Raw genomic sequence first — 15,191 nt, forward strand, 5'->3', positions numbered from 1 at the left:
CTTGGTCAAGGGTACGCTCCAGACGTCAGCCATCCGTCAGACAGTTTATAGTGCAGAGTCACTCCAGATGGGATCCATCAGACAGAGACATCCAGGCTGATGCTGTTTAGTTTAACCATCTCCAGCTCTGAGAATTTCTTTCATTAGGTCACACTCCTCGGGTTTAGACACAAACACGTATATTGCATGTGTACAAAAAGCCACAGAAAGCATGAGGCATCGGTTTGTTACGGGTTTATTTGAGCAAGTTCATTTCCGTGAGGTTTTAGGACGGCCACACACACGTCTGTTACTTTAAAAAATATACATTCAATTGTTGTATTTTAAACATGCGAGGAAAGTTAAAGTTAATAAAAGTTTTATAAAGGAAGACTGCAAAATGTCATTAAGGAACAAAATAAATTACAAAAAAAGAAATGGATCAAAATATCATCTATCTTCAACTTATTGCTTCAGCTGAGTTCAAACTACACATTTAATATGAGACCTACATTTCCATAATCCCTCAGACTTTTTTCCTGCACTATAATAAAACTTGAGGAGATGGAAGAGTAAAAGGTGCAGTGATGAGGAGAGTGACAAATTTACTAAGTGGCTCTGAAGTGTCTAAAGGGGAAAAGATACTCTGGCGACACCTACTGGCCAAAACACAAAGTCTCCTGTGTCTGTCTTGTAAAAGGGTTTACAGGGGAATGTAGTGAGTGTGTGAAGAGATGTGAGGAAAAGCTGATGGTGTCCATACAGTCCATACAGAAAAGAGTGCATTTAATCCACAAGGAAACTGAAATGGTGCACATGTTCATACACTTTAAAGTCTATTGGAATAAAAACAATTCAGAATCACTGTAGAGCAATTCATTTAACTGTAGCGCTGGGAAATAAACTGAAATGTTGTATTGCGATATGAGACTAGATATCGTGATAGATTTTGAATGTTTATATCGGCAGCATTACAATAAACTGATGTCATTTTCTGAACTTACATGCCTGTTCTGCTGTCCTGTTGTTTGTCTGTACCCACTTAGTCATAGTATCCAGATTAATGATGATTATTTATCTTATATTGTAAATGAGTATTGTTAATATTTTGTGAAAGCACCAGTAGTCGTCCCTACAATATTGTCATAATAGAGATATCTGGTCAAAAATTTTGTGATATTTACTCATACGTACTTACTTGTACCCCAGTTACACAACATGATGAATAATTATCGATATTGACAGATATGAAACTTCTTTATCATTATTAGTTTTTCTGCATATTTATTTGACATTTAAAAGAGATGTAGAGATGTAAAACAAGCACAAAGAGACAAAGTGACTACGAAAAAGACGCAAAATCACTAGAAAGAGAGGCCAAACAACCTCAAAATAACTACGAACATGCAGAATCACAGTGTAGTAACACAACATTCATACAAAGACAACTAGTAGATGCAAAATTACTATAAAGAGAACTAAAATAACCATAAAGAGACACAAAGCGGAGGAGAAGCAAAGTGTCTGTGAAGAGAGGTAAAACAATTGCAAAACAACCAGAAAGATGCAAAATGACAGCAAAGTAACACAACATGAATACATAGAGATGCAAAATCACAACAGATGCACAGTAACTACAAAGAGGCACAAAGTGACTACAAAGATGCAGCCTGACAAAGAGATGCAAAGTAACTACAAAAAAACACAAAAAGGACTACAAAGAAATGATTGTGTTTTCATTTTTCGTCTGTTTTGGTCCGAGTGTTTTGCTCCTCTGTAGTCATGCTGCTCATGTATCCTTGTGTCCATCATATCAAGCCCACCATTATATTTGTGACTCTAGAGTGTCCAGCGTTACGCTGTACTTGTCCTTGAGTGATATTGAAGAATGTCCACTGCTCATTTGACCGTAAAACACAACAAACTCCTGTAGCCATGCAGCAGAAAATACATGAAAACATTTTTCTCACTATGTTTCTCAGTGTTGAGTTTAGAATGATCTTATCCAACTTCATGATGTCTTTGAAGCCCCATGCAGTGCACAGTGACTACAGAGCAAAATAAATAAATAAATAATTGACTATCCTCTTTCATTTGTGCATTGAACATAGCCATTTGCTTAATTGCCAAGCAAATGGAGATGAGGATTAATAAGCATAGTTCTATTCCTTCTTTACTTAAATTGCCCACTTGCCTGGGGCAAGTAAATCTGGCAACTTGCTTGCCCGACTGGGCAAGTGGTAAAAGAGAATTTAACTATTGAAGTCTGTGCAAAGGAAAAAGGGAGTGTTTCCTTTGAGCAGATTATACATGTTAGGACACAGTGGCTGAAAATATGTGAAGAGACTAAGAAGTATGTAGTAATGAATTATGGAGTTAGTCTGTTAAACTGTGCATGATTTCTGTGTTCAGGATTTTTAGGGTGGACCTGAAACATGTCCCCCAACACAGAATAAGCCCCATGAACCGACACACAAATGACACCACCTCCCCCTCCATACTGGTCAGTTGTGAACGTACCTTCAGCAACTCTCTCAGTCCAATTCAGCCCAGCAGTTCCATTTATTTCACTTTGGTTCCAACAACCCGACACAGAAGAAAACAAAACATCCTGTCACCATCCTACGTGTCCCATAAAGCTGTTCGGTTTTAGACTGACAAAATATGACATTAAAAGATGCCACCTTGGACTGGGATGGACATTTTTCACTTATTACTGATATTTTATAGAGGTTGCAGATAAAACTAATTAACTTCAGTCTTTGATGTTATTTAATAACTGCTAATAAAAATATATACAGGATTAATTTCTTTGACCAGGGCAAGTAAAGAAAAAAAAATATTAAAGGGATAGTTCACCCAAAAATGAAAATTCAGTCATTATCCACTCACCCTCATGCTGATTGAAGGTCAGGTTTACTTTTTCAGTCCACAAAACACTGCTGGAGTTTCACAGGAAAACAGTGTTGCAGAATCTCCCAAACAACTTAGGTCAATGGTGACCAGTTTTCAAACAGAAAAAACAGCTCCGCCTGAAAAAAAAAAACATAAAATAGCTCTGACGTGCCGGTCACTTTCTCATCACACATTCAGCTCAGAGGGTGAGCATGCACATGTGAACGTGGCTCCAAGCTGAGGATCTACCGTGAAGATTGAGGCTAAATGACATAAATGATGTCTTTCAAGTCAAAATGCTATGTTGGGGTTTTAGGAGACTTAGATTACACCAGACGAGAAGTTTGGAAGCATTTTATGGACTAAAACAAAAATTGGACTGAAAAACTAAACCTGGCATTCAATCAACGTGATGATAATGACTGAATTTTCATTTCTGGGTGAACTGTCTCTTTAAGGTTGAACCCTGCACTCACTTTAGAGTTTATAACATCCACATCTGACTTCATGATGTCTCTCATCTTCCACGTTGTGAAAATTTAAAAGTGCTGCCAGCAGGGAGAGGACCATTTGTATTTTTCCCCCAAGAGGCAGCTCAGTGTGTGAGACACACACACACAGACAAACAGCGTGTGCACTGTGTGTGTGTGTGTGTGTGTGTGTGTGTGTGTGTGAGGGGAGGGCTGGCTCTTATTAAAGCGCGGAGCTCTAGTTTGGACCTTCCCTCGCCTCAAGTGAAGGAACAGCAGCGTGCAGCCGCGCTCGGTTATGTGTGTGCCCCCCGCTGCTCCCAGCCTCGCTGTCACCGACAACCCCGCTCACTGACCGGGACCACCTCCAGCAGCCCCCACCGCCCCCCCCCCCCGTCCTCCGTGTCTCCACCGCGGTGCGTCCCGGACGCGCTCTCTCCACTTCAGGATGGACTCGCCTCCTCTCCACCTTCCCCACTGAGTGTCGGAGACGCCGCTGTAGTTTGGTGGGAGTTCCTGAACTGATCCCGTGTTTCGTCTTTCCACTGGGTTTTATTTTGATTGAACTGCCTCTGCGCACCGATCCATCGGGCTCCGACATGGGAATGTATCTACATCTGCTGCTCCTGCAGTACTATCTCGTCTCCAGTTTTGTGTGCAACGCGGTCGCTTTCGTGGAGGAGCCTTCCGGGGGCAGAACGGACGGGTACTGCGGGCGAATCCTCCGGGCGCAGACCCAGGTGACCCGGAAGGAGGGCCACCATGAGTTCAGGCTCAGAGTGGAGGGGGACCCGGAAACCTACCAGCCTGGCAGCACCTACAGAGGTAGAGTTTTTCTGCGCAATCAGTGCGTAAATCTGCACCAAATTTAACAAGTGAACGGTTTATCAAGTTGGAAAACAGGACGTTTCCTCTGAAATTCTCTGTATTCTTTATTTTATTCCAGAAAACATACCTAACCACTTAACATTGTAAGTAATCTGAAATGTTACTAGATGTTGCAGCCTGGAGGACACAGTCTCTAAACTAGTGTGTGCTTCCTCTGACTCCTGCACTGAGAGTTCTAGTTTGATAAGGCTGCTTATAGTGCATTCATGTGCTGTCTGAATAATGGGAAACTTCATGTGAGTGCCTCCTTAAGTCAGCAACTCAGAAAGTCTGTGAAAATTTTGTTGCCCCAGTTATTTGTTGACAACATATGTGCAGAAATATGGTCAACAAGAGTAAAAGTTTGGTTGATACATTTTTAATAATTCAAATATTACATAACATCTTTTTCACTTGTAATTTGTAATATAATATTAAGTTGTAACAGCTACTTGCTGTCCACATAGGGTTACCTAGATTAATTAGAAATGTAATATGTAAGTCCTCTGCTCTACACTAGTGCCTCCTACTAATAGTGGCATCTGTGTTGTTTCCACTTTACGACTTAAAAGCACTTGAACACATCACAGCGGAATTACTGCTTCCCATCACAGAGACTGGGACCATCTGAGGAGCACACAAATGCACTATTAGTGTTATAATGTCTGACCTATATTCACTTCCTCTCGTCTTCCTGCAAGGACGGACACACTCACACACATACAAACACACACAGGAAGAGACACGCACAGATCTGGCTCCAATTAAGCTAACCCCTGCAAATTTAAAGTCCCTATCTTGCCTGGTGTAATCGGCCACATAAAAAAAAGACGTTGGTCCACAGGAGTTCTTGGTGAGTTTATGACTTACACTAAACAGTTTTCAACTTCAAATACAGCTGGTTCACCTTCTCTGTTTTTAAAGGGAAAGTTTGGATTACTTGAAGCAGAGTTAGGGTCAGGGTATTACCTACAGTAGATGGGGTCAGCACACCCCTGATTAGGAGAAGCTGGGATGAGTGCAGAAAATAAGCTTTCAACTGCTGTGGACAGTCTCAGCAACAAAAGCTACTTTAGCCTCTTAAAAAATGTTCACCTGAAAAAATCAATGTCAGTTTAAATCTATGCTATATTTAGAATATTTTCACTGCTTTACCTTGTGGTCAGACAGCCTTTTCTGATGGGAAACAGCAGTTACAACAGTCAAATAGCGCTCTCTCCAAACAAACCAAACTCCATAGGAGAAATCAGTAATTTTACCTCACAGAACAGAGGAGTTACCGGTGTACCTCTGCCTCAATTTGTTAGTTTGTTTGTGGTTTTGTGTGACTTTAACGAGTCCAAACTAACCCTTTAAAACATCAAAGTCACACAATAACACAAACAAACTAACAGACTGAGGCAGCGGCAGACCAGCAACTCGAAGTAAAATGTCTTATTTTGTCTATGGAGTTTGGTTCATATGGAGAGAGCGATATTTGACTTCTAAAACGGCGGTTTCCCATCAGAAAAGGCTGTCTGACAGCAAGGTAATATGGTGAAAATATCCAAAATATTGTGTACACATTTTTAAGTGGCTAAAATATGATTTACTGCTGACAATGTCCACAGCAGTACATTGTTTATTTTCTGTGCTGGTTTCTGTGCTGGCACTTCTCTCTGCTTCTACACTGCTTCTACTCTGTTAATACACTGACTATCAACCTCTAATCTGCACTATCCCTTTAAATCCAAACTTAATTCATAAAAATTCAAATAAATTCAGTTCTACAAGGGGTGGGGGGGGGGGGCGTTAGAGTTTTGACGCAGGCCTCAAAGATGAGGATGAAAATCAGGGGTCACCTTGTCTTAAAGTCTCCCCACTGAGATCATACTCCCTGATCATGCAATTTTTTTTTGGCTGTGACGCCACATTTAGCGATCCCGGGCTAAATTCTAATCAGCCATCAGGGACCTGTGAAGGACATCACCCGAGGAAAAAATGAAGTTGTTCCTCAAACCTTCACACCCTTTAAGTAGCAAGTAAGTTCACTTTTTAAAAAAAAATGGATAAGATTGAAAATATTGACATCTTGGTGCTCAGCACCGGGAGCAGGTTTTAAGATAAATGGGCTTGTATGAAAATGCAAGGTGAGGGCACGAGGGTGAGCCGAATAAAATTCCTCCCACATCTCATTATATGGCTCCCTTTCCTGGCCTGTTCCCCGCACCAAACTCCCTGCATGAAATTTATAAGCTCTCTTTTATTCTAGTGTGAGATGCTGAACCATTATTTACAGCTCTCACTTTTCCACATTGTGCCGATGCTCACAGGAGTGTTGCTTTCATGTGTGTTTCCCCCAGCATCATCCTGGGTGACCATGTGTCATGTGGTGCGACCCTGATGTGTCAATATATAGTATTAGGGTTGGATACCGTTCACATTTGAAACGATACTGGACTGATACCAGTACTTGGTATTCAGTACCTGTGCCCAACAGCTCATTTTTGTTGTTGTTGTTGAGTGTCGCTACAATCATAACATTTTTCACTCTTTTATTCAGAGATTTTGTACCTACATATCTTCAGGCAAACTACCTGCTTGTGTCTGTTTAACAACTTTAAAAATTTCAATAAAGAAAACAAGTCATGAGGAATTTGAGCTAAAAACCACAAAACAAACAGTTTTCATGGCTAATCAACAAAATATTTCAGTCCAGCTACTGTTTGTACACTGATTTCACACCCAGGATGTGATCAGATAATGTATAAAACAGATATACTATTAAAACTTATCTGATGTACCCATTGGTGCATTTGTGTCCTCGTTGGCAGGTACATTGACTACATTTATATAGTCTGCAAATTTGATTGATTGAAGTTGTACAAATTCTCTACCATGCTACTATCTGATTTAGAATTTAATTGATCAGAATCTGAATGAACAATACAGCTTATCCTTTTAGGGGACACCCTGTGTAATTGTGCACTGACCCTGTGTTACAAATGAGCTGCTGGTTGCACACATGCCAGACCTAGCATACATGACATCTGAAAACTATGCTAACTGATGAAGAACACGTACCCTCACACAGCAGTGTGGATTTTAACCTGTCACTACAACCTGCTGCCTGTCAGTCTGTCACCAGGGCATTTAACGCTGTTGTTTGGGTCCTGGTGCGAGCACATTTGTTATGCTTCCTGTTATGTTGTTGTTGTTGTCTTTACTGCCATAGCGTTTACATACTGTAGTATTTCTTGGTTCATGGCCTGCATTTCATGAATATTACTTTAATACTAAAGTTTTGGACATACTAATAAATCTCACACACTGTCTTTGTGTGAATAAATTGCGTGTTGGTGAAAGTGCGAAGCAGGATCAATCAAAACATTTAAAAAAAAAAATCATTATCTCCAACAACAAGTTAAACAATGAGCTGATTAATCATTGATTATTTTAACCTGAATCTGTATTCTGTAGTACAGTTGTAATTCAGCCGGCACCCTTAAAGGGATAGTTCACCCAAAAAATAAAAATTCAGTGATTATCTACTCACCCTCATGCTGATTGAAGGTCAAGTTTAGTTTTTTTAGTTAACAAAGTTTCTCAGGAAAACAGCATTGCAGAAACTCTCAAACAATTCAAGTGAATGGTGAACTGGTTTTCTAATGGAATAAACAACCCAACAAACCCATAAAATGTCTCCATACTACTTGTCTGGCGTAATCCAAGTCTGAGATAATGACTTCATTTTCAGTTTTAGGTGAACTATCCCTTCAATCAGCGCCAAATTTTGGTACCTGGGAGCACATTTAGGTGATAGCAACTAGGGAATAGAGCTGCCAAGTTGATGGAGCCACATTCATGTGCACACTGTCTGTGTGTGTGGTGTGAAGGTGTGCGTGAACAAGTGAACGGTGTGCTGGGACATTAGGAGACACCAGGCAAGCAGTATGGAGGCATTTTCTGTTTTTTTTGGTTGTTATTTCTGTTTGAAAGATTCTGTAATGCTCCAGCAGTATTTTGTGGACTAAAAAACCAAACCCGACCTTCACTTGGCATTAAAAGCACAGAACAATTTGGTACCCGACCCGTTTACAGTATGTACCTCTTTACTCCTCACTGTCTTTGTGGAGTAAATATACACTCTTTCTGTTTTACAGTGGTCCTCATGGCAACCAGCCCCTCCTATTTCCGTGGTTTCACCCTCATCGCGCTGAAGGAGGGCAGAGAGGGCAACACAGACGACGACTATACCGGCCAGTTCCAGGTAAGGATAAGCAGGTGTGGAAGTATCGCTGCGTACTGAATGTGCTCTGAGCTTTCTGGGAAACTTCACAAAAGATGAACTCATTTGCATGCTGTAATGCACATGGGAGTCGACTTAGCTGCTCCCCGCTGCCTTCTGATATGGAGGTTAAAGGAGGTGTTGCTGACAGATGCAACGCGCCTCCCCTGGATGAAGCTCCAGCTCTCCTGTTGTGGCACAGAACAAAAGAGAATCTAGTTGCCTCTTTGGTGCAGAAGACACGGCACCCCTCTCACTAAACAGCAGATATTTCCTCCAGCAGAAGAAGGAGAGAGGGAAGGAGAAGGAAGAGGAAGAGGAGGCATGCAAGGACAGAGAGAGAGAAAAGAGAAACGGAGAGTCACAGAGAAAGCAGGAGAGAGATGTGAGATGTTTGGTTCAGTAGTAACGCAGCTCCCACTGAGCAGCAGAGAGCTCCCGATGAGCGAGCCAGACTTTCTCAATTACCTCCTGCTCAGTGTAAACAGGAACACACATCTGTAGCTGTGTTTCCACATGATGATCTTAACCAGACGCTAGCCAAACAGAGCAGGAGGCTGCTTTCATGTAGCCAACAGTTTAAAGAGAGGTCTGAGAAGATGTGGCTTCTTGGTTCCATCAGCCAACCAACCCTGAGACAAATAATCATGTTTGTTAAGAAGCTACTTGAAATTCCTATATGGTTTACATGAAATCCAGCAATGTGTTTTCCAATGAACTTTTATGATAATTAGCATAATGAGCACATTAATTGCCAAAAACTGGAAATAAGGGATGCACCGATCGACTGGCCAGAGGCTGGAACCGGCTGGATTTTAGCATGACAGGCCCTGATCGGTCAGCATCACATATCCGATTCTGTGCCCCTCATTGTCACACGAGTTCTGCACGATGGTGACGTCATGCACGCAGCAGACAAACTGACCATGATATCACACCCACCACAGCGCTGATAACAGCTACACACTCAGACACATGCTTGCATGAAGATGGTGTTAGTGACAGATTCCAAGAACAGGATAAAGAGAAGACAGTCTACAATGAGACAGAGCAGCTGGCAATGTCACAGAACAGCTGTAAACTCTCTAGCTCTTCATGCTAATGTTAGCCAGCAGCAGACTGCTGTTCACAGAGGGACAGTTCAAATCTCACCTCCTGTTCTGGATGAAGAATAAACAACCTGTGTTGATGTGTCTCCTCAAACATTTTCTCATCCAGACTCGTTTAACTTCTGCTTCTGTTTTTCTCATGGCAAAGTTTTACTGTAGCAAACTGTTGGACCGTGTCTGTCTCTGGTTTGTTTACATCTGCTTCCACAAGAGATCACATGAAATTGCGTCCCGCGAAATATCATGATCTCGCGAGATCGCGTTCCCCCTATTCATAATCTTAATATAAAACTATAATAAGTCCTGGCTGTAACCTGGAGGACTTTGGAGAAAATGTGAAATGGTATTTAATGAATATTTAATAGTCAGTGTTTTAGTAAGAGCATCCAATTTAATTTTTAAAAGAAAAGTTGCAAAAATATTTGTGAATGCTGTCAATTATTATAGAGAGACTGAAAATCGGAATTGGCCAAGATTGGAATCAGCAGGTCAGGCCCTTAAAAAAATCGGAAATGGGAATCAGCTAAGAAAATTGAAATCGGTACATCTCTACTGGAAATGGCTATAATTTTGCTTTTTTGCTTAGATAGGTGATGAGTCGAAGTCCATGCTTGTGATGTGCAGAAATTCCAATTATGTGCATATATCGGTATCAGCAATTGACAACCACCAACTCCCCCACATTAGCAAAATAAAATGACAAATATCGCCCTAAAAATAGTCCAAAATATCCAGCTGCCAATGGATTCGGCCCATCGTCAATAGGCGAGAGATTCATCCAATCACCCAACCTTAGCATCCATGTTTAAAACCATTTCCTAATTAAATACAGAGAACATTTATTGTATTGTGGTATATACAATCACTGTGATATAAGATTATCTAACATTATTAAGAATATATTTTGGCCACATCGCCCATCTCAAGGATAAAGTATGTGACTGGTAGATTTCTTCACTCCTGCTGAATCGTAGCATAGTAATCTGGAATGCTCTCCCTTTATATTACATGCAGTAAAGTGAAAAATGTTTATAGATAGACACCACATGGCAAATACGTGGTGTTGTGGAATTAAGATTGGAAAGTGGATCAGTGACGCGAGCCTGATACCTGATGAATGCCTTACATCAATTTCAGGCTTCAGTACGATATGGGAACAGTCCCATCTGTTAAATTATCTAATACCTGCTGTCTTACGAGATGTTCACATGCACGGTCTGCTGATAAACGCTACGGATCAGCACCAACATCAACAGAACCTGATGGTGTGGTTGAAACTGGGCCGTTTGTTGTCTTTTTTTTTTCTTTTTTTTTTACACCAACTGTATTGACACTGACACTGCATGCAGTTTTGCCTTTGTGAATGCAAACCAAGCCAGCTGAAAACTGAAACTATGTATCAACCTTCACATTGGCTCAATTGAGGAATTGAACCACAACCTGTCCTTAATCTATGATCCTCCTTTTTACCGTTTTGGTAACATCTACTGTGTGATTGCAGCCATTTTTGCGCCTCAGTTTACAGACTGGGTTCCCACTGAGGATTAAGTGAAAGAAACTACAGTGATCATATCCTTGAATATGGATTAACAGTCAGCCATCCATAAACTGGTTCAGGTTTTCTTGTATGATCTAACTGTTTGGTATAATTTGTTTGAGCACAAAGGTACCCTGTAGGGTTTTTGGCCACTAGCAGCACCATGGAGTAATGTTTTTGCTTATTGTTTTGCTTATTATCATGCAGGCATTATCTAGTTTCATGCTATTACACTGATTGATAGTTTGCAGCAGCAATGTCCAAAGAAATATATGTGCCTGCAAAAGTAGGGAAGTAAACATGAATGTAAACAGTGCAGGCTTCAATATATTCAAACAAGACTAAGAAGCTACAGCCATGACTATGGTGCCATGAATGCAGTGGTGCTTTGAGCTTATTCTGTCTAAAGAAAAAGCGCACACATAGTACTTATTCTCACACAGCGGGGGTTGTTTTGGGAGAGGGCACAGTCCCCTCAGAGACCTTGCTCCATCGCCGTTGGACAGAGCACCTTTGCAAATCCAAACTCCTCTCCTCCAAAGTTGTCCTCATGGTGGTGCTAGTGAAAAAGTCAGAGAGTCCCAAAGGTTATTAAGATTCATCCTGTGGTGACCATGAATGTCTGCGCAAAATGTTATGGCAGTATGAATGGCAACTGATAAGATTGTATTGATACCAATGCCATTTTGTTTATTGGTTCGATTCTTTAATGAGACCCTTACAGATTCCTGATCAGTTTTTGTGGTCAGCCTCCACATGTTTCTTTTCACAGCATTCACTCTTATCGGTTTTCTTAGTTGAAGAAAATATGTGCTAAGCCTGCCTTTGTGGAGCTAAAGTCATTATAACGGGATGTTGACCTTTGATAACAGACATGCTGCTCAGTTAGGAAGCAGTGGCGCTTGTAGAGTGTTACATACAGTGCATTCCTGGAATAGAAGCCCTCATTGCTTAGAAAGAAGTTTCAGCATGATGTTGATGCTTCCCCCCTGACTTGACCATATTGTGCAGCCCTAAATAAAAAGATGCAGTCTTGGCAGAGTTATTGGGTCTTCAGTTCTTTTGAGAACCAAAAGTTCACGTTTCCTCTGTCTGTAGTTTCTTTGTCTCCACAGGCAGCCAAAGAGGGTAGGAGGGTTGGTTTCTGACTATGGAACTGTATGTCTCTTAAAGAGCGCATCTGCTTATTGTTTACCTTGTTCATCCATTAATTCACCTCGCTTTTTTGGCTCATGTCTGGCTATAGTTTGACTTGGTATCTTGCAGCAGCCAACTTTTTAAACTTTTTAAACTTTTCAAGTTTGCTCACTGCTCTGCAAATGATAAAACAAACAACAGTCACAGGAAAAAGAATAAAAATAAGTAGTTGTTCCAATACCAGTATCGGAAAAAGCTTTCAATGCTGCCTAAAAGGCAGGATAAGTACAAGAGTCTATGCGATACAATACCAAGTAATGCATTAGCCCCATAAGGGGAGCATCCTGTAGACCAAATTTTAAATGGTCAGTAGAAGAGAAAAACACCAGCTTTACCTTGGCATCCGATCTAGTTACAAAGTCTGTTTTTGTAGCCAGCTCCTGGAGGAGGGGTAATCCGGTGGATTGTGTATTTTTCAAGTTGGATTTTCTCCAGGAGCCGCCAGTGTCTTGGCGGAGCTAGGTTTGCAGACGTTGCAAACCTGACAATAAGGCATCAATTAAAAAAAATGGACTAGAGGTCTTCACAGGTCCCAAAATTGGTGCCCAAACCCAAAAAGATCTGGAGGTGTACTACCCAGACTGTACCCATTTGTTATTTGAAAGCTGCGACCCAGACCCAGACCCAGACCCATGCAGAACCAAGAAAAGTCAGACCCGGACCTGTTTATTATTTGAAAGCCAGGACAAAGACCTATGCAGAACTGAGAAATGTTGATTCTCAACCTGGCTCCCATTCAACACAGATTTTACCACTGTCTTCCCTGTGCCTGGCTATGACACATACAAGCCATCCTCCTGCCAAGAAAGTTGGTAAAATACATCCAAGTTTTCTGTTATTTCATACACACAGAGCACTTCTCGGGTCCATTTGGGTATTATACTTAATGTTAAACAAACCTGGGCCCCGATCTGGACCTAATTGACTGTATAAAACGTGGATCCAATCCCATACAGTACCCAGGTCGGGCCTCGGGTCTTAAGGTTTGGGAAGACCAATGAAGACTGGACTGTAAATTTGTTTTCACAAGTTTTAAAAGTTGAGTGATTTTATGTGAGCTCCCAAAGTGGGTTAGTCTTTAGTTTTGTCCTTCGTGCAGATAAACCAGCTTGAAAACAAGTGTAACCAATGTTGTTTTCATGCTCACAGTACGACCTTGGTTTATCTAGCTCGGCTCACTTTAGTTAAAAACTCAAACATCTCAGCTCACCCTGCTCTATTTGATTCCTGCTCCCTGCACAATAAATACCTCACAGTCTCAACCTCGGGGTCCCAGCAGAGTCTGGAAGGAGGCTGAGACCAGGGAGCAGGCAGTGAGCAGAAACTGGAACAGTGTGGGCTGAGCTCGAACAAAATTAAAGCTGACAATCTGGCTTTACAATCTGTTTAATACAAATCCATCCAAATCCATCAGACGCTTTGTGTTGTGTAATTGACAGTTGTAATGGACACTTTTATCCACATGTGGAAAAAAATGAAGGCCTCTAGAGATAAGCTGCTGTCAAAACACTGTCAAGCGTTTAAAGAATATATTCGGCTCTGAAAAGTTCTGAGAAGTTGACTCTATGAAACAAGATGTGTCCTGCGTGATACTACACTAAATCAATGAAATTTTTAAATTGGGTTCATGTAGTAAGAGAAATTGGTTTCAGAATAATTCCATTTATTAAATACACTGTTCTTTGTGTCCCAGTTATATTAGCGGGTCGATGAGAGAAGATGCAGCATGACAGTGAGACTGGCTTTTTATCTAAATGACCCCAATCCATCAAACTCAGCTTCTCTTTATCAGAGAGGTTTACATAATAATACTTATGTAAAATGAAGTTTGTACAACAATTCATATTCCTGACAGTTTATTTTCCACAAGTTAATTATGCGGCTACTTTTGCAATGTCATGATTGTTATTGTGCAGTGGAAGAGGAGCCAAATGAACGCAGTTGTTGTTCCCCGTACGGCTGCTCTCTCTCTCTCTCCTCGTTTTCTGGTACTCGGTGGTTTCTGGCAGCTGTCCTGGAATGTGCCTGCCCGCTGTTTCACTAAAACACCACAACTGAGAGTTGCTGCTCATTGTTTTTTCTCCTTAAGCAATAATCTGCTCTTTGTCCCCATTATCACTATTAAAGGACTTCTGTCTTAATGTGTCAAACCTCGGAGAGTATGTCTGTGAGCGCGCATCTGTGTGCGACTCAGGATCCCACCGAGTCTGCAGTCATTGTCTGCTTGGAAATGTGTGTCTTTGTGCTTATATATGCGCCGAATGGGCATGTGGGTATACGTGTGGGTCTGCATGTGTGTTTTTCCCAGCCCTCCTTGCATTAGTGTGGGACGTGGGTCATATTTATCTAGGCCAGCAACGTGTTATTGCTCAGGGAGACAAACGGAGCTTGTTTGGATAAGGGAAGAGATGAGCAGACATGAGATATTATCTTCTTTTTTTCCTGCACAGATTATCTAGGGTTCTGAGTTTAGCTGGGGATAAACAAACCCAATCAGTTTAAAGTTCCACAGCGAAGTCACAGGTTTCAGATAGAGGCAATTACATAAGCCCACTGGAGCTTAGAGGGCTTTAAAGAAAAGGACGAGTAGGATGTGTGTAGAGTTGCAATGATGGTGACCTGATATGTAGCATAATCACACTCAAATGTGATCCTAAAGTAATTATCGCCTCTCTAAGTACCCAAAGACATGCAGGAGCCCAAGTCTCACACGCCTCCCTTTTTTTTTTTTTTTTTTTTTTTGATTAACAGGAATTTACAAGGACAACTTTGTGCTTGTTTTCTTCAAGGAACTTTCAGTGAAGCCAGAGGACAAATCTTTATTTATTATGCTTGACAAGCTGGTGGGTTCACATGCTTGAGGTTTGCAT

At 41.2% G+C, this 15,191-nt stretch overlaps 1 protein-coding gene across 1 annotated transcript in view; it reads left to right on the top strand.

Moving 5' to 3' along the window:
* The first annotated feature begins 3,868 nt into the window (after positions 1 to 3,868).
* The window catches only part of spon1b (spondin 1b), a 131,644-nt gene continuing 120,321 nt past the window's right edge, over positions 3,869 to 15,191 (top strand). The window contains exons 1-2 of the mRNA XM_084733851.1: positions 3,869 to 4,169; positions 8,354 to 8,460. Of these exons, the coding sequence (XP_084589977.1) occupies positions 3,944 to 4,169; positions 8,354 to 8,460 (333 nt within the window). The 5' untranslated portion in view covers positions 3,869 to 3,943. The remainder of the gene's footprint in view (positions 4,170 to 8,353; positions 8,461 to 15,191) is intronic.

Source organism: Lutjanus erythropterus, chromosome 13 (genome assembly GCF_056507025.1).
Source record: "Lutjanus erythropterus isolate fLutEry1 chromosome 13, fLutEry1.hap2, whole genome shotgun sequence".
In the NCBI taxonomy this organism is placed as follows: domain Eukaryota; kingdom Metazoa; phylum Chordata; class Actinopteri; order Lutjaniformes; family Lutjanidae; genus Lutjanus; species Lutjanus erythropterus.